Below are 23,578 nucleotides of genomic sequence, written 5' to 3' on the forward strand. Positions count from 1 at the left end.
ATTTTCAAATCCACTCACAGAATGACAGAATGGTTGAGGTTGGAATGGACCTCTGGAGATCATCTAACCGCCCTGCTCCAGCAGGGTCTCCTAGAGCATACTGCCGAGAATCCTCTGCAGATGGCTTTTGAATATCTCCAAGGACAGAGACTCCATAGCCTCTCTGGGCAACCTGTTTCTGTGCTCAGTCATCCTCACAGTAAAGATGATTTTCCCCATCTTCAGATGGAACTTCCTGTGTTTTAGTTTGTGCCTGTTGCCTCTTGTCCTATCGCTGGGCACCACTGAAAAGAGTCTGGTCCCATCCTCTTTACAACCTCCCTTCAGATACTTATACACATTGATAAGACCCCCCCCTCAGCCTTCTCTTCTCCAGGATGAACAGTCCCAGCTCTCTCAGCCTTTCCTCCTATGAGAGATGCGCCAGTCCCTTAATCATTGTAGCAGCCCTCCGCTTCGCTTGCTCCAGTAGCTCCATGTCTCTCTTGTATTGGGGAGCACAGGACTGGACACAGGACTCCAGATGCGGCCTCACCAGGGCTGAGTAGAGGGGGAGGATCACCTCCCTCAACCTGCTGGCAATGCTCTTTCTAATGCAGCCCAGGATACCATGGGCCTTCTTGGCTACAAGGGCACATTGCTGGCTCATGGTCAACTTGGTGTCCACCAGGACTCCCAGATCCTTCGCTGCCGAGCTGCTTTCCAGCAGGTCAGCCCCCAGCCTGTCCTGGTGCAAGGGGTTATTGCTCCCTAGGTGCAGGACTCTGCACTTCCCTTTGTTGAACTTTATGAGGTTCCTCTCTCTCCATCTCTCCAGACTGTCAAGGTCCCTCTAAATGGCAGCACAGCCCTCTCGTGTATCAGCCATTCCTCCCACTTTTGTATCATCAGCAAGCTTCTTTTGCTGCTTATCTTCTAACTTGGAAGAATATGGACAGTCTCAATCTCTTCATTCTATTTAAGCTGAAAGTGAAGAGTCATATCCACATAGCCAGGCTTGACACAGAACCAGATTAAGCCCTCTGATGAAGGAGATATGCTACTTCTGTTCAGGAAACTGTCAAAACCCAAGGCATCTCTGTGAATGTCCTAACTGTCTGTTTGAGGACTCTGATATATTACCTTATTTTAAGTCTAACCTTTATGAGTGTCTTTTGCAGGTTAGTGCAGTATGTGAAAGTAATAACATTAATTGGTCCAGGCTGCAGTACATTTAGTAACAGAGTCTGTGTCACCAGGAGACTACTGAAGGTTTTGGAGCTGCTTATGCAGAACCCCAAGAGAGTTACCCATCCCAGCCCCAGCACTCCCCATCTAATAGCTTGGATTTTAAAACATGTCTGTTCAGTCTCTGTGGATTATCCTCTTTAACCAAGTAGACCATGTTACTTGAACCATGCTCATTCCTTCCTTCCAGGTATCAGCTGTTCTAAGGGTAATCTTTTAAGAACCCACTTTGCTAACCTACTGTGTTGTCCAGGCAGTGAGGGAGGCAATTATTTGGAGAAGCTACCCTTGCATGAGATTGGGACCACTTTCAAGAAAGGTTTCTAAAACTGGCTCGTGTAGACAGAGCTCACACTACATCCAGGCCTGCCATCCCAAAAGCACTGCTGAGCGACTATCAACTCCTGGAGATACCTAGACTCAGTAACCACTTCATTTTCAAACTAGGCTTTCCCCTGGTGGCTGCTGTTCTGTAGTGACTAAATGCCCACAACTGCCTGACCACATGCCTCCCTCCTGCCTGTGATACAGCGGGGTCCACATCCTGCATGACACAAAATGAACACAGCAGCTAGTTAATATTTAGCTGTGGCTGCCAGAGGATGGAGGGTGCTGCTACCTGTACAGTGCAGATGACACAGCTTCCCTGGAAATGGGAGACTTAAATTCCTTCCTCGACCTGAGGGGAGCAAATCCCCAGCTCTCATATCGTGGGAGAGGACCTCAGCCATCCCCTGCTCCTCCAGGCCTTGCTCTTCTTGCATATTCTTCTTAATCCTGTGCCAAGACCCTCCTGCCTTGATCTCCTTCTTGGCCAGCACCTATAACCACCAGGCTACTAGACACAACATAGCACCACCAGCACCTGTGATGCCTCAGCTAGAAAAGGGTAATTCTGGCTCAGCCCTTCAGAGCAACACCTGTAGGCCCACTCTGAGGAACACCTTTGTGCTCTGGATCCCGCTGGAAGGGAGGTGTCGTTTATCAGTGCTCCCTCAGTGCCTGCTCCTCAGAGAGACAGGACTTCAGATGCACCTTCGCGCTCACCATTTCCTGGTGACTGACTGGTTCTGGGCTCCTCCACAGGTAGTGTCAAAGGTATTTAAGGTATTTTCATCAGCCCCCCCCCCCCCCCATGACTTGTGCAGGGACCCCAAGAGTGAACTCCGCATTTGAACACCAGGCGGGGGCCAACCCACCTGAAATGTGGGTGCTGCAGTGCCAGAGCCCTCCTTGGAATGGGGTTTTCAGGCACAAGGAATTGCCTGATGCTGGATATTACCTTGAATCCCAAACATCATTTTTCTCACCTTGTCCCTGTGTTATTCATTGAGCTCTTTCTATAGCCAAAATGCCAATGACAAGGAAAAGCATGTTTTCAGGTCTGACAGGATTTAAAGCAGGTTAAACGACTACTGGTACATGTGTCTTCTGACCGAACTCTGTAAATCAGGTATTTAATCTGTTTTACCCAACAGAAAATGCATTCTTCTTTACAGACATAGAGATGCTGTGAGTTTTAGCTGTTAAAATCAGAAGGCACCTTTTGATCTTCTGTTTTGATATCTCATATAACAGATGCCAGAACAATTTGCAACTACTTATTCATTATGAAGTACAATAGACTGTCTTTAGATATCTCACTTTTCTGGGAAATAAAACATCTTTATGTGTCTATGTGCATCTATATTTATCTTGATACTTTGGAAATCGCCTCAAGTGCTCTATGCATGAACTGTATTTCAAAAATGGATATAATGCCCAGGGGCAAGCCCCTGCTTCCACACTTGAGATGTATTTTGAACCACTGCAGTGTAACATCCAGGAATCTTGGCTACAACATGTTCTTCTCTTTTTTCAAGGAAAACACTTTGCTGGTAGTAGCAATATGTTGTAGTTTTTGGCATAGGCATCTGTTACTTTTCAGATATTTCTTTAAAAATCTCATAGTATCATGTGAAGAAGAAAAATGTTATTATCTGACTGTATAGTTTGAATTGTTACAACACTGTGTACCAAACAATCTGCCTTGGATGGATCAACAAGTCAGTGGGAAGTATGTCAGCAGAATCATAAGTCCTGCATCCAAGTTCTCCAAGTGCCTCAACTGGTCAAGATTCCCTCCTTAATTCTCTTGTCAAATTATTTATAGTAGATATAGCCACATAGCTGGTAAGATAAAAAAAAAATCTAATTATATCTAGTCAAATCAAATGACAATTATGTCTTTAGGTAAGTTTGCCAAACAATGCTTTGCCAAAGAAGGTTGGCCAAAAATGCTTTGACCGAAGAAAGAGGAAGAATCCAGAGCATCTGCACACCAGACTCTATAAAATCTCCTTGGGACTACTTTGCCCTGCCCTCACTGAAAGCTTAAAGGTAAGTGTATGAGTTCTGTAGGATTGCTGAGACAGAACAATATATCTTTATCTTGCATGTCTCGCTACATTCTGGTTGCTTGTGATAACAATTTCCAGGATGGCCTGCTTCTATCACCTGCAATTTTCAATCTGCTTTCCAAGGCATCTTTATAGTTTCAATTTATAATTTTTCTCCTGAAAACTGTGCAAGAAAAGAAGAAAATTACCATTTTTAATATACTATTTACTGACTTCTAACCTCTGATGTCATGACAGGCAACATCTTAAGTTATTAATTGTTACAGCAATGACCCTGAGGTAAGATTTTTGCACATTTCAGTGGGCAGTTTCTTTACCCACTGGTTAATTTTCCTTTTTACATTCATGCCTTATTGCCTGTATTCATGTCCATTGCTGAAAAGATTGGACTGAATATGATTAGCTGTATGTACTATAAAAGTAAATAAAGTCACTTTCCACTGATGATGGGCAAGGAAAGGATCCCTTGGAGACTTACCACTGGTAATTACGGACAAGAACAGAGAGTGATTTGCTGTGGGTTTAGTTCTTCAGTGTTTCAATACAAAATTGGCCAGAATCCCACCAGTATGATAATATTGCAAAATTGTAATCAGTATTAAAAAAATCTGTTCATGATAACAAGACTAAATTCTAAGTGGGGGACGCAGGTACTTAAGACTTCAAATCAAAACTGACTTCCAAAAGATGTTATTGAAAATTTAACATTAATTTCAATATTGGAAAGATAGAAACTGTAAGACATTTCCTCACTGGGACAGAAAACTACTGACTAATTGGTGATCAATGTCTTCTTTCCACACAGAGCCTTCTGCTGACATATCTTCAATAAAGTGCAGATATGGCGTCTCCAGACTCTGAGATGGCTGCCTTTGGGGAGGCGGCTCCCTACCTCCGAAAGTCAGAAAAGGAGAGAATTGAGGCCCAGAACAAGCCCTTCGATGCCAAGACATCGGTCTTTGTGGTACATGCTAAGGAATCCTTTGTGAAAGGGACAATTCAAAGCCGAGAAGGAGGGAAGGTCACTGTGAAGTCTGAAGCAGGAGAAGTAAGTAAAATGCAAGCTTCAGAGCAGCATTTAATTCTCACTCTGAGCTCTTAGCTGACATGCATGGATCTCTCATTTCCTTGCCAGACTCTGACCGTGAAGGAAGATCAAGTCTTCGCCATGAACCCTCCTAAGTACGATAAAGTCGAGGACATGGCCATGATGACCCACCTCCATGAACCTGCTGTGCTGTATAACCTCAAAGAGCGTTATGCAGCCTGGATGATCTACGTAAGTACCAGCAGCAGTCTTCCTCCAAGTAGCTAGGAAGAACTACCATGGTAAGCTGAGTGGAAGCCAACTTGCTGTCTCCCTCACAGACCTACTCGGGTCTCTTCTGCGTCACTGTCAACCCCTACAAGTGGCTGCCGGTGTACAACCCGGAGGTGGTGTTGGCCTACCGAGGCAAGAAGCGCCAGGAGGCCCCTCCCCACATCTTCTCCATCTCTGACAACGCCTATCAGTTCATGTTAACTGGTGAGTTGCTTGGTTTTCTTCAAAATTATTTGGCCACAAATACTGTCAGAGGAGAACAAATGTCTTTTCTCTGGAAAATGGTGCAATTTTTTGAAGATGTTGTGAGGGTGGGTGTCCTCTCATCAGTGCAAACATTTTCTTTACCGACAGCATGTTTAGAAGAGCCAAGGTTATAACTTCCTGCCCAAGATATTTGGGAGGCTATAGTTCAGTGCCAAAAACATTGTCAGGTTTCCCTTCAAAGAAATTGGAATCTACTTCTAGACTTCTGGCTTGCTGTTAGTTGGTAGGATTGTACTATTAATGATTTGCTTTTCAGGATTGAAAGTCACTTGGGTGGAGTTCTGTAAATAGGATTTGGTGTTAGTGGAATGGGCATCCTATGTTGAAGCCAATGCTTCCTTCAGTGGTCCTATGAAACCACACGGACCAGGCTCAGTTAGACTTTACTGTGAAACCTGAACCTCAGAAAATTGGCACTTACTCTCCCCATCTCAGAAACCATTTGTTCTTCTCCATTCGGTGGTACAAAAGGAAGCAATAAGAAAGGATGATGAAAAGGTTATCTCTAATTTTTCTCGGGTTGTCTAAATATCCAAACTTTCAAGAAAGGGCAGATTACTCAGAAAAATACTAATGAAAGAGAAGTATATTTTCATTTGTTAACATAACTCTTTCTTGACAAATTATTGCAGTTTATCCTTTAAACTTCAGTGTAGCAAGCAGGTTAACTGGAAGAGAATACTGTGAAAATGAAACAATTATAAATTGATCTTTTATTAGTGTGTCTTATAATGAAAGGATTTGTCAGCTTACATCTGCTCTTGCTGGGACATTCAGGAAATGTGCAGGAGCTAGGTGAACTCAACCTCAGAGTTTCCCACTGGGAGTTAGTTACCTAATGGCTTAGTGTTTTCAGACAGCTTGCAAGTTATGGGAAAACAGAATACAGAATAAATGAAAACCATCTCTCAAAAAGGACTTCTTTGAAAGAAAGTCCAGTCTAGCTACACAGCCTATTAAAGGAGGTTGTTAAACATACATAGGCTTTCTTCAAAAAAAAAAAAAAATAAATAAATAAAAAAAAGCACTCTGTTATGTTCAAATGACTAAAATAGAAAGGATCATATATTCTGGCAAGGTAAATGTGGAAACACAGGAAGGCATGCCAAATGAAGGATTTGAGAACCAAATTGCAGAAGGCATAAAAATTAATACTTAGTTATTTTTTAAACACATAAGAAGCAGAAAGGCTTCAAACAAGTCTGTGGAGTCAGTACGCAGTCCTGATTTAAAAAGACAACTTGGAAAATATAAGGCCTTATCAGAACAGCCAAATTAGCTTTTACGCCTGTTTGTTTACCATGAAGGAGCGTGAGAAGTATTCACTTCTGGAAGTCTTCCTTATAGAAGGATTCATCAGAGGAACTGCTTCTCATTGAAGTGTTCTTAAAAGAAATTACAGAACAAACCAACAGAATAAACATTAAAAAACTGCCAGGACAGAATTCAGCCAAGCATTCCAATGGAACACTAAAGATGAATTTGTTGAACTTCCCACTGAAAACTGCCTGGAAGATGGCTAGTGTTACAGAAACTTTTAAAAAGGGTTGAGAGTGGAGATCCAAGGAACAGCATACCAATAGGGCTGATGTTTGTGACAGCCAAACTGGTAGAAACTTCTAAGCAGGGTGATTACTGGACATGTGAGTATATGTTACTTACCAAGAAAATACTGATGCAGTTCTTTTAAACGGAAGTCTTGCCTCACAAATCTACCAAATTTTTTTGAATTCCACAAAGATACTCTGTACAGTTTATAAAGCCAGTATTCTTAGAAAAAATTGTTATGCTTGCGCTCACAAGCAGCTACAAAATTGGGAAAGTACAAAAAGACCTGGCTAAGAGAAAGGAACACATGTCAGAAATAATTTTTCAGTTTTCATAGTGCAAAGTGTTCATCCATGGAGTCCTACTGGGATCTGTTTTGGGACTTCTGCTGTTCTACATCTTTTTTAAATGATCTGGAAATGGGCAACATTCCAAGGTGCCATGCATTCTGATGCCACTAAGTCCTTCAAGGCAGTGCAGGTGAGGTTCTAACAGTGAAGAATTTCAGAAGGACTTTATGAGACTAAATGGTTAGGTTATCATTCAGCGATGCGGTAGACAAAGTTCAGTCTAGAAGAATGTAAAACAATGGGCAAAGAAAAAAGCCCCAATAGTAATGATGTATAAATGATGGGTTCATTGCTGAAAACTACTACTCCCATTATAGATATCCTTCTATAATATAGCTTTGAGAATTTTGGCTAAGTGGTCAGTAATACACAACATAACAAGCAGAAAGTTGAGGATTACTGAGAAAGGAACAGAGAAAGGAATAGAGACCAAAACAGAAAATATCATTATGTCGCGGTGGGTACCCAAGGACTGTCTGCACCTTGTGTACTGTATGTATTTCTTCTCTTCCTTTTTTAAAGAAGAATACAGTAGAGATTGAACAGGTCAAGAAAGGGATGAAAAGGTTTATCAAAGGCATGGCATGGCATGTCATCCACATAGGTAAATATAGACAAATGATTGATGAATAGAAGGAGTAGAGGAAAAAGCAGGCTCACCACAAACCAAAAATCATTTCTTCACACAGTAAGTCGTTCCAAAACAGAAGATACTGGATGCTAAAAGCTGAAGCAACACAAAAAGAACCAAGCGTGGGTTACACAAGTGGCTAGAAAAAAATCTGGAAAGCAAATTCAGCCCAAAGTATTACACACAAAAACATCAACTCTAGCTCTGGAGGAACCAAAATTTCAATATTCTAGCATAGGGAAGTATACTTTAGGGAAGGGTAGCTACTTGCTTATGATTTCATACTTTTCTCTAGACAACAATTAATTAGCCACAGACAGAATAATCACCTAGTAGGGGCCTTTGGTCTTAAAGGTGGTTGTTCCTAGGTGACTCGGGTCGTGAGAAGCACTTGCTCCAGTTCATTGTAGTTTACAGATAGTACAGTATTTGCTTTCCCGATAGTTCAATATTAACTGGCAGGTCTACTAAAACACTCTAGTTTGGACTCCTTTTCATATACACAAATAAGCAGTCCTGACATGAAGAGAATATCCTAGAAAAGAAGATAACATAGTACACGCGACATATGTGTCAATATTGATAAAAATAAAATTCCATTTATTCCTGCTGAGAAGTAGTAGGGCAAAGGATTCTAAAGAGCTTAGGGGTGAATACCCAAGGGTTTTTAAAAGGAATAGGCTGCCTAGTGCTTGTGCAGCTTCTACAGGCCTCAACTAATAATTTTTATATAAGGTGTTCATGTGCCCCTTTGTTTCTGTCCCTTTCACAGATCGCGAGAATCAGTCAATCCTGATCACGTACGTACATTGCCTGCTCGGGTTCCTGCTGGGTTGCTCTGTGCCGGGGACCTGCTGCCTGACCATACGTTCTCTGCTTCTCTCTCTGGCTTCACAGCGGAGAATCCGGTGCAGGGAAGACTGTGAACACGAAGCGTGTCATCCAGTACTTTGCAACAATTGCAGCTAGCGGGGATAAGAAGAAGGAGGAGCAGCAGGCAGGCAAAATGCAGGTGAGGCAGGAGGGACAGACTGAACACTTGGCCTGTAATTGCCGCATGGATTAAACACTGTAACTTAACAATACTTACTGTGTTGTAGGGCACGCTTGAGGATCAAATCATCAGCGCCAACCCCTTGCTGGAGGCCTTTGGAAATGCCAAGACCGTGAGGAATGACAACTCTTCACGCTTTGTAAGCTGTTGCTTTGGACAAAATCCCTCCCTCTCCTTGCAAGAGCCGAAGGAGATGGCAATGGAATTCAGCTAGGCTGAAATGCTTCTTTCTTCCCTTAACAGGGCAAATTCATCAGAATCCACTTTGGGGCCACAGGGAAACTGGCTTCTGCTGACATTGAAACATGTATGAGAGCTTCCTTGCCTGATAACATTTCTTCCCACATTTCCACCTCTGTGCACTGTGCACTGTCTTGTGTGTAACTCCTTCTCTCTTCCTTGCCAGATCTGCTGGAGAAGTCAAGAGTCACTTTCCAGCTCAAGGCAGAAAGAAGCTACCACATCTTTTATCAGGTCACCTCCAACAAGAAGCCAGAGCTAATTGGTAGGAAGGATTACTAACTTTTTTGGAGGAAGATCACTGAGCAACAGCTCACTCTACTACCTAGTTGACAACACTAAGCCTCTTTCCCACCTATTCTTGCATTCAGACATGCTCCTCATTACCACCAATCCATATGACTATCATTACGTGAGTCAAGGTGAAGTCACTGTTCCCAGCATTGATGACCAGGAGGAGCTGATGGCTACAGATGTAAGTATTACAAAGGAAAAGATTTTTATTGGGGTTCTTAAGCTTATTAGGCAATATTTTTACTTTACTGTTTCTATTGCAGAGTGCCATTGACATCCTGGGCTTCACTGCTGATGAAAAGACCGCCATTTACAAGCTGACGGGGGCTGTCTTGCACTACGGGAACTTGAAGTTCAAGCAGAAACAACGAGAGGAGCAGGCAGAGCCGGATGGCACAGAAGGTTCTTGGACCTGATTTCTTAATGAAGAACTGAGTTTGTGGAAGACAATCTTTCAGTTAGGACAAAACCCCTAGTTTACACAAGTGAAAAATGAGAAATGATTATTTTAGTCTCCATGAAACTGTGAAGTGGATTCCCCGATCCTTGTCCTCTTTTACTGACACTCCTTCATTTAGCTTTTCTGTGGGCTAGTTACATGCCTTTTTGCCATTTGATATGTACAGCATATTGATATACCTCTTTACAAAGCACCCATTCCCCAAGCTCTCCCTCCATGCATATGCAGGCTCTAGAATCAGCTTTGAAATGTACACACTTGTTCTGTTGGCACTGCAGGTCATGCCCTATTTAAATATAAGAGCTTTTTTAGAACTGGACTACGTTTCCAATTTGGAATCTTCATGCATTTTTCAAGAAACAGTTTTAAAACAATTATTTCAGTTTATATATCAAGTGAAAATATTCAAGGAAAGGTTTCCTACCAATACCTACTTTCAAAAAATACCAACACTAGCTTTCACAACTTTCATGCCTTCAGTATTTCCTCTGTGATAATAGACTAAATGATCTGTACTTCAAGAACTTTGAAGGTTGAAATCATCTCTGAGAAACTCCCCTAGAGATCAAATTCCAGCCATTGTCTAATTATCTTTTTTTTTACTTTCTGTCCTTCAGTTGCTGACAAGGCTGCCTACTTGATGGGTCTGAACTCAGCTGACCTGCTTAAAGCCATGTGTTACCCCCGAGTCAAGGTTGGAAATGAATTTGTGACCAAGGGTCAAACGGTGGAACAGGTAAAAGAACTGGTGACTAGAAACACACAGTTAAAACCTCAGAATTTCTCTTTAGTCTGTGAAGTAATTTCTATGCATTTTCCATTTGCTTTAGGTGCACAATGCTGTAGGTGCTTTAGCAAAAGCTGTCTATGAGAAGATGTTCTTGTGGATGGTTTTTCGCATCAACCAGCAGCTGGATACCAAACAACCCAGACAGTACTTCATTGGTGTTCTGGACATTGCTGGCTTTGAGATCTTTGATGTAAGGAACAGAGTTTTTTCTAGCCATTTCTTAGAAGGATGAATAGGAATAAAGGGAATTTTGAGACATTTTTATGAGGAGTTAGCATCATCGTACACTTACATGCAGGGTTTTGGAATTGCCCTTCCTTTCTCCCACAACAAAGAATAATAATGGAACACTACCCTTATAATTACACTGAATTTGAAATCTTCCTTCTTTTCAAAATTCAAGACCTATCTCAATGAGAGAGCATAGAGAAACATGAAAGAAGAGGCCTTGTATTTAAACTATCACTCAGGAAGAATTAGGATTGTACAGGAAAATTTCATCAAGTTATTGCTGCACCTTGAGAACTTTGCATCTCTTTTTATGCTTGGCAGTTCAACAGCTTTGAGCAGCTGTGCATCAACTTCACCAATGAGAAACTGCAACAGTTCTTCAACCACCACATGTTTGTGCTGGAGCAGGAGGAGTACAAGAAGGAAGGAATTGAATGGACATTCATAGACTTTGGGATGGACCTGGCTGCCTGCATTGAGCTTATTGAGAAGGTATCCTTCCTGTTCAGGTGCACTCATGTCGGGAATTCTGTAGATGCTGAAGGATACATAATGCACTCGTCTACATTGTATTAAAATGTTAAACTTCAGTTACTGAATTGTTCTGAACTATTGCAATTGGTAATGTTCCCAGCAATGATGAAAAGCATTTCCATGAGTTATGATGAAACATCAAGGCTGAGAAAAGATGAGTTAACTTTCTTTCACTTATTGTCCAGAAATGCAGAGAAACAACATTATCTTCTGATTCCTTTTGCAGTTTCTTCTCTTGAATGCAGCCTCTTTCACAGCAAGGGTTGGATGATTTCTAATCTGGATTGCCCTCTTGTCTGTTGTAATATCTTCCAGCCCATGGGCATCTTCTCTATCCTAGAAGAGGAGTGCATGTTCCCCAAGGCAACTGACACTTCTTTCAAGAACAAGCTCTACGACCAACATCTGGGCAAGTCCAGCAACTTCCAGAAACCGAAGCCTACCAAAGGCAAGGCTGAAGCCCATTTCTCCCTCATACACTATGCTGGCACAGTGGACTACAATATCACTGGTTGGCTTGAGAAGAACAAGGACCCCCTGAATGAAACCGTCATTGGGTTGTACCAGAAATCATCACTGAAAACACTGGCCTTACTGTTTGCCAACTATGGTGGAGCTGATGCAGGTCAGCTATGAGAAAATTGTATTTTAGGTGGGAGAACACCAAAGGGGAATAAACCAGGAAACAATAAACATTTAGAGTAGTTTTCTATTCTGTAGTTTTCAATATGCAACGTCAGTATTTTAATATTGTTTTACTTTTCTTCCATTTGCAGAGGGTGGTGGTGGCAAAAAGGGTGGCAAGAAGAAGGGTTCTTCTTTCCAGACTGTCTCAGCTCTTTTCAGGGTAAGTACAGGTTTCATAACTTTGTCTCTTTTTACTTGAATAAAAGGAATTTTAAACGTGAAAATTGATGTTATAATCTCTTGGAGCTCTATAGCCATAGGCTGAAGAAAATCATGTGCTACAGCTTACTTTACAGTTACTTTACATTTAACTGATGGACTAGTCTGTTCATTTTCCATATGGAATGATATTCTCCTATTATGATGTCAAAAGAGAAACTCCTACAAATGGGTGAGGCTGTTGTCACACAGATCTTTCTTCAAACAGCTCTACTTTTAACCTAAGTCTTGTAGTGTTGTAACGGATCAATTTCTTTCAGCTATTGTACAGAATTTAGAATGTTTTCCCAAACCAGCATTGTGGTTTTTTTAATATTTTCAGTACTGCTAACATGTACCATTCAGAAATAAAAAAGCAGCTCTGAAAACCAGTGAGGCTTGCTTTAAGATCGTAGCATATAAAAGCTTAACCACTATATTGATTCAGGAGGGCTGGCATAGAGAATTGTTCATTGCTTTCAAAGTTATGAGTCTCAGGATACCAAATGAGTTATAAATCCCAGATTTTATAAAATGTAAATGATGATGACTCAATAACCAAATTATATGCCTTTTTGATAGCAATGTTCAATATCCAAAGAAAGAGGAAGGCTAAGTTTTTTTTTTTTTTATCTTCAGATGGCAATTTTACATTCTAGTTTAAATCTCACATATGATTAACATTTTTCCATGGATTACATATATGTAGCTGTAGGGATGCAGCACTTTCATTGGTTGAGCTAAACTTTACCTCATGATCTTACAGGAGAATCTAAACAAGCTGATGACAAATCTGCGGAGCACTCACCCCCATTTTGTACGCTGCATCATCCCAAATGAAACAAAAACACCTGGTAAGGGGAGAAAGCAGGAGGAAAACTTGAGCCACAGGAGCTCTTCTCCCCAGTGCCCAGCAATGGGGTAGTCATTAATGGTGTTGCTTGTTAGGTGCCATGGAACACGAGCTGGTGCTGCACCAGCTGCGGTGCAATGGCGTGCTGGAAGGGATCAGAATTTGCAGGAAAGGATTCCCCAGCAGAGTCCTTTATGCCGACTTCAAACAGAGGTAAGAGCGCTCCACCTTTTGCCCATTCTGCCCAAGCAGATGCAGCCTGAGCATTTGAACCTACTGGAAACATTATACTTTAAACTGGTACTGAGCAGTAATATAAAAAAGTTTCACTATCAGTTTATGGGGATATAATATTGTAGAGGATCAAGATTATCATGGATTCTGATTTAACAGTACGAAAACTTTCTACACCCTGCCCCGAAAGGATGAACTGTTCCCAGACATGAGATTGTTTCAGTAGGACAGTCTGAGAAGGCGGTGGGCTTCAGACATGGTGGTGGTCGGGGTGATGGGGATTTATTCATGTTCTGTTTTCTCCTACAGGTATAGGGTGCTAAATGCAAGCGCTATCCCAGAGGGACAGTTCATAGATAGCAAGAAGGCGTCGGAGAAGCTCCTTGGGTCCATTGATGTGGACCACACCCAGTACAAATTTGGACACACCAAGGTAGAAACAGCTCCTGGGTTCAAAGACTCTGTCCCTGTGCTTTGTACGACCTGAGGCTGATGTGCTACAATGTTCCCTTTCTCAAGGTGTTCTTCAAAGCTGGGCTGATAGGTCTTCTGGAGGAGATGAGAGATGAGAAGCTAGCAGAGATTATGACCATGACTCAAGCCAGGTGCAGGGGCTTCCTCATGAGAATGGAGTATCGGAGAATGGTGGAGAGGAGGTACACACTCCTCACCTTTAATTTGTTCTCATGGTAGTTGTCTAATTGAGTCTCAATTCATCATTCCCCCAAGGTATGTAATAGGCATATGGATTGTATTTCAGGGATTCCATCTTCTGCATCCAGTACAACGTTCGTGCATTCATGAACGTCAAGCACTGGCCCTGGATGAAGCTGTTCTTCAAAATCAAGCCCTTGCTGAAGAGCGCAGAATCAGAGAAGGAGATGGCCAATATGAAACAAGAATTTGAGAAAACCAAAGAAGAGCTTGCAAAGTCTGAGGCAAAGAGGAAGGAGCTGGAGGAGAAAATGGTGACCTTGCTACAGGAGAAAAATGACCTGCAGCTCCAAGTGCAGGCTGTGAGCATTGTCATTTACTTGTCCATGGGAACAGGTGTTGGTATGATCTAATTATTCTCTAGCAAAGACAGACTGAAAAACAAAACTCCATTCTGTCTGAGGACATCATACTTATGTAACTCTTCAAAAGGAGAAGAACTCTGCAGTACATGCTGTGACTTTATGGGAGAAATAATTTCTTCTTTCTCCAAGAAATTATTAAATACCACGAGATGCAGCATGAATTAAGAAATTAAAGCAAAGCTGCATTGTTTACAAAGGGAAAAGACGCTAATGCTTCCTAAAGGATAAATAAACAATTTCAGTGACCATTCTTATGGGGTGCACATGAATATCGAAGTATCTCAAAGAAAATTAAAGACTTCTTGAGCAGATTTTAAAAATTAAAAAAAAAAAAGGGGGGGTAACCTGATTTTATTCTTATTTTTGGCAATAGCATAGACAAAACAGATCAGAGAAAAATCCTCCGGACTGTTCTTTTCAGTTGAGAGGAGATATAAAGCTCCACAGAAGAAGAATGAGCCACACTGTTTGGTTGTTTGGGCAGAAGGCCCATTTCAGCCTTCCTTCTCACACGTGCCTACTTAGCGACAGAGCTAAGACACTTCCAGACTTTATAACCCCAGAAAATCTCTTTTTGCCTCCAGGAAGCAGATAGCTTGGCTGATGCTGAGGAAAGATGTGACCAACTCATCAAAACCAAAATCCAGCTGGAAGCCAAAATTAAGGAGGTGACTGAAAGGGCGGAGGATGAGGAGGAAATCAATGCTGAGCTGACAGCCAAGAAGAGGAAACTGGAGGATGAATGCTCAGAGCTGAAGAAAGATATAGACGACCTTGAGTTAACGCTGGCCAAAGTCGAGAAGGAAAAACATGCCACCGAGAACAAGGTACAGACATGGGGACTAAAATTAAGTGCCGAGGGACAGATGTGTCTCCCAAGGCCTGGTATCCCTAGCACGCTGCTAGTTTTGCAACATGCCAGCAGGATAGGTGGGCAGCCCAAAGGGAAACCAAACTCCTGACTGAGCATTCCAAAGTGAAAAGGTGACTGCACCAGCAGTCGTGTTTTCTGCCTGGTTTTTGGACACTTGCTGATAATGTGCAGGTGAAAAACCTCACTGAGGAGATGGCAGCCCTGGATGAGACCATTGCCAAGCTGACAAAAGAGAAGAAAGCCCTCCAAGAGGCCCACCAGCAGACCCTGGATGACCTGCAGGCAGAAGAGGACAAAGTCAATACGCTGACCAAAGCTAAAACCAAGCTCGAGCAGCAAGTGGATGACGTAAGCACACACATATCCACTAAGAACAGGACAGTTATGGAGTTAGAGCTGGCTGGCAGAGCACTCATGACCTTGTACTGTTTAGCTTGAAGGGTCCCTGGAGCAAGAGAAGAAACTGCGCATGGACCTTGAGAGAGCCAAGAGGAAACTCGAGGGAGACTTGAAGCTGGCCCATGATACCATAATGGACTTGGAAAATGATAAGCAGCAGCTGGATGAGAAACTGAAGAAGTAAGTGTGGTTGCGGGGTATCTTTGCACCGTGCAAGTGCGCGTGTTTTTTTGGGGGGGGCGTGGCTCTGACACAGTTTGCTTTGTGCAAAGGAAAGACTTTGAAATCAGCCAAATCCAGAGCAAAATTGAGGACGAGCAAGCCCTGGGCATGCAATCCCAGAAGAAGATCAAGGAGCTGCAGGCAAGTCTTTGTTCCTTCCCCTCTCTCACACCAACAGAGGTCAGGTAGGAGCAGGGCATGGGTGTGAATGGTGCCTAATGTTCCCCAGGCCCGTATTGAGGAACTGGAGGAGGAAATCGAGGCCGAGCGGACCTCTCGGGCCAAAGCAGAGAAGCATCGGGCTGACCTCTCCAGGGAGCTAGAGGAGATCAGTGAGCGCCTGGAAGAAGCCGGGGGGGCTACGGCAGCTCAGATCGAGATGAACAAGAAGCGTGAGGCAGAATTTCAGAAGATGCGGCGGGACCTCGAAGAGGCCACTCTGCAGCATGAAGCCACAGCTGCTGCCCTGCGGAAGAAGCATGCGGACAGCACAGCCGAGCTTGGGGAGCAAATAGACAACCTTCAGCGTGTCAAGCAGAAGCTGGAGAAGGAGAAGAGTGAGCTGAAGATGGAGATTGACGACTTGGCCAGTAACATGGAGTCCGTCTCCAAAGCCAAGGTATAGAATTGCCTATGTATTTTTATGCTCTCCGGCACCTGGTATGACACACAGGCTGCATCTACTAACCACATTCTCATACAAGAGCCTTGCCCTATCCAAGAGTCAGTTGTCTTTCCTTGCATGTGTTTGATGCCTAGGCAAATCTGGAGAAGATGTGCCGCACTCTGGAAGACCAGTTGAGTGAGATTAAGACAAAGGAGGAGCAGAATCAGCGCATGATCAATGACCTCAACACACAAAGAGCTCGTCTGCAGACAGAAGCAGGTGAGGCATTCCCATCCCTGATGCACAATGGGAGAACCCGCAAGTCGTGAGGACACCACAGGGTTCAAAGTGATTAATGGTTTGTCTTCTGTAAGCCACTCCAGCACCGACAGGTTTACAGGCACCAATTGTCATCCTATTGCTAGTAGCACAATAGTTTTGCTTGTCTCTTTTACTCTTCCCAGGTGAATATTCCCGTCAGGTGGAGGAAAAAGATGCATTGATTTCTCAGCTGTCTAGAGGCAAGCAGGGATTTACCCAACAGATTGAGGAACTGAAGAGACATCTAGAGGAAGAAATAAAGGTGAGGATGTTTATAATACAATCATTTCTCTTAGAGCAGAATCCTGCTCTTCACAAGCCATTTGAAACTTATATGCAACTGGAGGATTTGTGTGCTGCATTTTTTATTCTAAAACTAAGAGTGGTTCAACATTCTTTACCCACACCCATATATTACTGGAGGGAGCACCAATCCTCACTCATGCCCTTGATGGGGAAGGAATCATGCCAATTGCTGTTTTAGAGGAAGTTGTCCACAAGGCTTCAATGTGATTCATGATGGTCTCTAATATAAGATTTAGACACAAATGTAGACATTTAAATAAATATTTAATACATTTACAGAAGATTTATATAAACAACAGATTCATTTCCACCTTTCACTAACCCTGATTTCCAAGAACACATCTATGAAGGATTCCTCAGCTCCTAGCTTTACACTTCTCTGTGAAAATTTACGAACCCTTTCCCCTAGGGCAATATTGCTGTGCCTGACAATTTCACTGTCAAGAAGCATCTCAAAATATGTACTGAAGTTACCAATCCTAATGCCTCCACAGGCCAAGAATGCCCTGGCCCACGCCTTGCAATCTGCTCGCCATGACTGTGACTTGCTCCGGGAGCAATACGAAGAGGAGCAGGAAGCCAAGGGTGAGCTGCAGCGCACCTTGTCCAAGGCCAACAGTGAAGTGGCCCAGTGGAGAACCAAGTATGAGACGGACGCTATTCAGCGCACAGAGGAACTGGAGGAGGCCAAGTATGTGGGAATTGGGATGTAGAACAGCTGAAGGGGACTGAGACTACCAAGGGAAACACAAAGGTGTCTCTGAGACTGGGTTTGCATAAGAGTGGGTAAAAGTAAGGATATACATCTGGGGGTAGAGTAGAGAGAGAAAGAGAAAGTATGCTGTGGAGCAAGTGTGCCTTGGAAAGACAAATGTACCCATTCATGTTTGACAGACTAACATAGGACAAGTACTCAGTAGGTCTTAGGGCACGGAAGAGGTAGACTGACTAAGCAGCATGCAATCTTGGAACGGAATGACTGTTAACTTTGATTGGGGTCAGAGACCCAGAAGTGTGAATAAATGTGTGAATAACACAAGAAGTCCCCTATAATCCCTCACCTGGAGCTGTGCTTTTCATCTCCCAGGAAGAAGCTGGCGCAGCGTCTGCAGGAAGCGGAGGAACACGTCGAAGCCGTGAATGCCAAATGTGCTTCCCTGGAAAAAACAAAGCAGAGGCTGCAGAATGAAGTGGAGGACCTGATGATTGATGTGGAAAGGTCAAACGCAGCTTGCGCAGCTCTGGACAAGAAGCAGAAGAATTTCGACAAGGTAACCTGGGCTCCAGCCTCGTGGTCTGGGGACAGAGCATCCCCTCGTGACTGCCACGCCCATACTCAGGCCCTCTTGCTCTTCAGATCCTGGCAGAGTGGAAGCAGAAGTATGAGGAAACGCAGGCTGAGCTGGAAGCCTCCCAGAAGGAGTCTCGCTCTCTCAGCACAGAGCTGTTTAAGATGAAGAATGCCTATGAGGAGTCCTTGGACCACCTGGAAACGCTGAAGCGGGAGAACAAGAACTTGCAGCGTAAGTCCCGGGCGCTCTGCTCCTCACAGGGCTTTCTTGCAGGCTTCTCGACCCACCACACCAAATGGCTCCGTGCCGGCAGTATTGCGAGGGTGTGTGTCACCTTCCTGTGGCAGGGCCTTTCCCCTCCTGCTCAGTGCCTGACCCTGCCACTTGTCTCTGTCCCTACAGAGGAGATTTCTGACCTCACGGAGCAGATTGCAGAGGGAGGAAAGGTCATTCATGAGCTGGAGAAAGTGAAGAAGCAGATTGAGCAGGAGAAATATGAAATCCAGGCTGCTCTGGAGGAAGCTGAGGTACACGGCAGTAGTCATTGATCTCCACAAAGGCACAACAAGTAAAAGAGAAATGAGGATAAAAGATATGTAGTGTTCCTCTGCCCTGGGTGTTTGGAAAAACAATCCTAGATTTCAGAAAATATTGTCCAAGAGGTTATTTTGAAGAGAAGCATTGTGTTTATCTCTTTACTAACAATGTATTTCCTCTTTTTTAGGCCTCCCTAGAACATGAGGAAGGGAAGATCCTGCACCTACAGCTGGAGCTCAACCAGGTCAAGTCTGAGATTGACCGGAAGATAGCAGAGAAAGATGAGGAAATCGACCAGCTGAAGAGAAACCATCTCCGAGTTGTGGAGTCCATGCAGAGCACCCTGGATGCTGAGATCAGGAGCAGGAATGAAGCCCTGAGGCTGAAGAAGAAAATGGAGGGAGACCTGAATGAAATGGAGATCCAGCTGAGCCATGCCAACCGCGTGGCTGCAGAGGCCCAAAAGAACCTGAGGAACACACAGGCAGTGCTGAAGGTCTGTTAAGCAAAGATACATGTACAGGAATGGCTTATCTGACGTTTTCAGTACCCAAGAATGCTGTGCCACCTTATAATTTCTCTTGCCGCTCTTACAGGATACCCAGATACACCTGGACGATGCTGTGAGGACACAGGAGGACCTGAAGGAGCAGGTGGCCATGGTGGAGCGCAGAGCAAACCTGTTGCAGGCTGAAGTTGAGGAGCTACGCGCAGCCCTGGAGCAGACGGAGCGGTCGAGGAAAGTGGCTGAGCAGGAGCTGCTGGATGCAACAGAACGTGTGCAGCTCCTTCACACCCAGGTCAGGAACCCTGCTGGAAATGACCCACAGACAAAAGATAGCATAGAATGTCGCAATTAATTGATTACTCTGTGAATACTTGAAGAGCAATGTTGTCACAAGACAAGCCCAGTCCAGCTTGTAACTATGGCTCTAAAGTGGACTCCTGCATTAAGGACTTCAATAAATAATATACTTTAATTTTCAGTTCTTGAAGCAGAAGAGTTAGGCCTAACAGTAGAAATCATGTTCCTTCTGTTGCACAGAACACCAGCTTGATCAACACCAAGAAGAAGCTGGAAACAGACATCATTCAAATTCAGGGAGAAATGGAGGAGACAATCCAGGAAGCCCGCAATGCTGAAGAGAAGGCCAAGAAGGCCATCACAGATGTGAGCCGGGGGCTCCTTTCATTGCTGATGGTGGATGGATTCTGCCCCAACATGTCTCCTGCCCCAAACTGGTGCCTGTTCCTTTGCTCTCCAGGCGGCCATGATGGCAGAAGAGCTGAAGAAGGAGCAGGACACCAGCGCCCACCTGGAGAGGATGAAGAAGAACTTGGACCAGACGGTGAAGGACCTGCAGCTCCGCCTGGATGAGGCTGAGCAGCTGGCACTGAAAGGAGGCAAGAAGCAAATCCAGAAGCTGGAGGCCAGGGTGCGTAGGGCTGGTATTTGTGCATCAGGGAGCACATCCCATGAGGCACCACCAGGGAAACTCCAAGGATGGGCTTCTCCTTGCAGGTGCGGGAGCTGGAAGGGGAGGTTGATGCTGAGCAGAAGCGCAGCGCTGAAGCTGTGAAGGGTGTGCGCAAATACGAGAGGAGGGTGAAGGAGCTGACCTACCAGGTAAGGCAGGAGGCCTCTTTGTGCTGACTGATGCACCCTCCTCCCAGGAAGTCAGAATGTTTGCACACAATTCCCAAGGGGAATTGTTACCTTCACGCGGTGGGGAAAACAATGCACTCTCTTTCCTGCATACCTGCTGCTGTAGTCTGAGGAAGACCGGAAGAATATTCTCAGGCTCCAGGACCTGGTGGACAAGCTGCAAATGAAAGTGAAATCCTACAAGAGACAAGCTGAGGAGGCTGTAAGTACTGCTCAAGCCGGGGCCAGAGTCACCTTCTGTGGCGCAGCAGTGCCACTGAGATCAGTATGAAGACCAGGACCACTGGCCAACAACGCAGGGCTCTAGGGTCTTTATGGTCCTGATGAATCACCCTGGCACATGGTCACCAGGCCAGGGAGAGAGTCAGTGGGCAAATGGCAAGGGCAAGTGCAGGGGGATGCAAGATGTATGGCGGATATGACATCCATGTAGGTTGTCACAAGTAAATTAACAACACGGGGCACAGCATGTAGAGGTGTATCTCAACTAGAAGACATCTGGAAAGCCTGGCATTCCAGCAGCCTAGATATTCCTTGCTTTCACATTTAGCCATGAGCTGGAGAAAGTGAATGAATAGAATGCCTGGCAGGTAACATTTTAAAAAAAGGCTTTGTGAAATCTGCAGCTTCTGCACAGCATATTTTGGCAATGTTTCTCTGAGCACTTGAATCATGCCTGTCAGCTCTCCTGAAATCTTTGCCTGGGAACTCAGGCACAGAAGCACGAGAAAGCCTCCTGACTGAGCTTGAGCTCTCCCACTGCAAGGAACTCCTCCTTCAGGAGCCTGTTAGGGAAAATAGAGCACAGCAAAGATGGGAGGGGCTGAAGGGTACTCACAAGACATACAGTATTGGCCACAGGGTTTAGCCTGGTGTGACGAGGCCTTGCTGCCTTCTGGGCATGCTGCACTCAGCGATGAACCTCGCGAGGCACATTCTGCAGCCTGTCTTATACACAAGGTCAGACTGAACAATGCCAAGGGTCACATCCACCGACTGAGAAGTCGATGACTCTCTGCCATCAGGCAGGAGCACGGGGCTTCAGGGCCTTTATCAGCCCAAGAAATCACGCTGCAACTTGGGCACCAAGTAATGGGAGAATGAGCACAGAAATGCCAAGACCAAGTGAGGAAATACCTCCTCGGATGTGACACGTTCCCAGTGTAGTTTGTCACAGTGGGCTTCTTGAGTAAGGGAGGATTGAGAGGTCTGTGTGAGGCTTACGGGTAAGCAGTGGTAGGTGGGGGGCAGAGGGTCTGGGCTTTCCCCTTCTCGCCAGGGAGCTACAGGCTTTTGGAACCTTGGAGTCTTCCCGCACGCGGGGAACAGCCGCAGCCCCACAAGTCCCAGTGGCAGGAGAACTGGAAACCCCTGCCCTGGGCTCTTCACCCCCCCCCTCCCTCTCCCTGCAGGAGGAGCTGTCCAACGTCAACCTCTCCAAATTCCGCAAGATCCAGCACGAGCTGGAGGAAGCTGAGGAACGGGCGGACATTGCAGAGTCACAGGTCAACAAGCTCCGAGTCAAGAGCCGGGAGTTTCACAGCAAGAAGATAGGAGAGGAAGAGTGAGGATGTCAGGAGGCAGCAAAGTGACATGGGTCGTGCACAAAATGTGAAACCCTCTGTCACTTTCTTCTGTAATTAGTCTTTGTAACCACCCCAATGTCTAGAGAATAAAGACCATAGATTCCTTTGCTTGCATACTATGAGTAACTACTGTGTTTTCGCTCTGTCTTTTTTTCTTTCCTCCCTAGTTTGCTCTTCGATTTCATTTTGCATTGGATAGTGCTGAAAGGTTAACTTTAATTGTGTCCATTAGCTGTCCGCTGTATCGTACATATTTTTATTTCCCAGGTAAATCCGGTAAAATCATGCTTAATCATGTTTTAGGTGAAAGTATATGTCATAACATACTTTTCTTGCTATGGGAAAGGCTGTGTAAGAGATCCAGTTTAGAGCAGACGCAGCACTGCTGTGGCATTTCCATGGCGCTGCACAATCATTCAGTCCTTCTTACCTGGACTGGCTACTACTCCTTTCAGTTACAGCTCATGGCTCCAGCACTGCACAGAGGTGCTGTTCCCTTCATGAGGCCACATGCTGTGAACAGTTTGGGGTGGAGGGGGAGAGAAAGCGGGGTATTGGCAAATACTCTTTCCTTCATTCAGACTGTGTTCTGAACAGAAGAGGCTTGCTGGGCTGTCCAGCTGTGAATTCTCATGTGCTCTATTAGCTGTCTCAGTTGAAGCATTCTGACGTTTTACACTTTGTCTCTAGTTTGGGTGAAAGACACGCAGACAGCGTCAAGGTAGGTTAAAGCTTAGGCATGCACAGAGACATCTGCCTCAGCTGATATTTTCATAGCACAAACAACTGTATGCTTCCAAGTAACTTCTGTTCCTTATTTTCAGGAAGACCAGACAACCTTGCAGGATTTCCTCAGAAACCACAAAGACTGAAGGAGCACCAGGTGAGAGCTGTGCTCAGAGTGAACCAGACACCAGGTCAGAAGAAACCACGGAGTGAAGAGCCGCTGGCACTGAAGGGAAACAAGAAGCACATTGGGAGGTGGAGGCCAGGGTATGTGTTGATGTTGAATGCTTGTGACAGTGTACCTCTTTCCACTCCTGCTGTGCAAATGGGTGTCTGAAGCAGGAGCTGATTCCTGCACTAAGCACTGGGCACCAGTGCATGGCACCAACGATGGGAGTGGTGATGGGATGGTGGCTGGGGGGGGGGCGTAGGCTCTGATCTGCTGAACTGAGAGTTACCTTAAATTCCAGCCCACCTGATACACAAACCCTTCTATTATAGCTTGGGAATCCTGTAAAAGTACAAACTCGCCCAATAGCAATCACTGCTACAACATTGTCCCAGAGTAAAGCGCTCATGGCCAGTCACTCCCATTCTGATCAGGAAGAGAGGTGTGCTTCCATCCAGCATCTGTCTACATCACTT

The 23,578-nt window shown here is 44.6% G+C and overlaps 1 protein-coding gene across 1 annotated transcript; it reads left to right on the forward strand.

Annotated features, from left to right (window-relative positions):
* The first annotated feature begins 4,467 nt into the window (after positions 1–4,467).
* Positions 4,468–22,260, forward strand: LOC112981482 (myosin heavy chain, skeletal muscle, adult-like). Its single transcript, XM_064522519.1, has 38 exons — positions 4,468–4,674; positions 4,762–4,905; positions 4,995–5,151; positions 8,516–8,543; positions 8,641–8,755; positions 8,844–8,936; positions 9,041–9,104; positions 9,204–9,302; positions 9,409–9,512; positions 9,595–9,733; positions 10,409–10,527; positions 10,622–10,771; positions 11,134–11,304; positions 11,662–11,971; positions 12,123–12,193; positions 12,998–13,085; positions 13,180–13,297; positions 13,628–13,751; positions 13,838–13,974; positions 14,079–14,334; positions 14,982–15,224; positions 15,443–15,619; positions 15,705–15,850; positions 15,943–16,033; positions 16,122–16,511; positions 16,652–16,778; positions 16,964–17,082; positions 17,621–17,817; positions 18,214–18,397; positions 18,484–18,649; positions 18,821–18,945; positions 19,143–19,451; positions 19,552–19,755; positions 20,001–20,126; positions 20,221–20,391; positions 20,478–20,582; positions 20,728–20,823; positions 22,034–22,260. The coding sequence occupies exons 1-38, from the start codon at positions 4,468–4,470 to the stop codon at positions 22,187–22,189; spliced, it is 5,826 nt and encodes a 1,941-aa protein (XP_064378589.1). The 3' UTR covers positions 22,190–22,260.
* The last annotated feature ends 1,318 nt before the right edge of the window (positions 22,261–23,578 follow it).

The sequence above is a fragment of the Dromaius novaehollandiae genome, chromosome 18 (genome assembly GCF_036370855.1).
Source record: "Dromaius novaehollandiae isolate bDroNov1 chromosome 18, bDroNov1.hap1, whole genome shotgun sequence".
NCBI lineage: Eukaryota > Metazoa > Chordata > Aves > Casuariiformes > Dromaiidae > Dromaius > Dromaius novaehollandiae.

Bases quoted from the DNA above. Each gene is read 5' to 3' on its own strand.
- LOC112981482 (XM_064522519.1), top strand. From the start codon at position 4,468: ATGGCGTCTCCAGACTCTGAGATGGCTGCCTTTGGGGAGGCGGCTCCC. The intron at 15,225-15,442 runs GTACAGACATGG...GATAATGTGCAG, and splicing joins AACATGCCACCGAGAACAAG to GTGAAAAACCTCACTGAGGA. The intron at 20,127-20,220 runs GTGAGCCGGGGG...TTTGCTCTCCAG, and splicing joins CCAAGAAGGCCATCACAGAT to GCGGCCATGATGGCAGAAGA.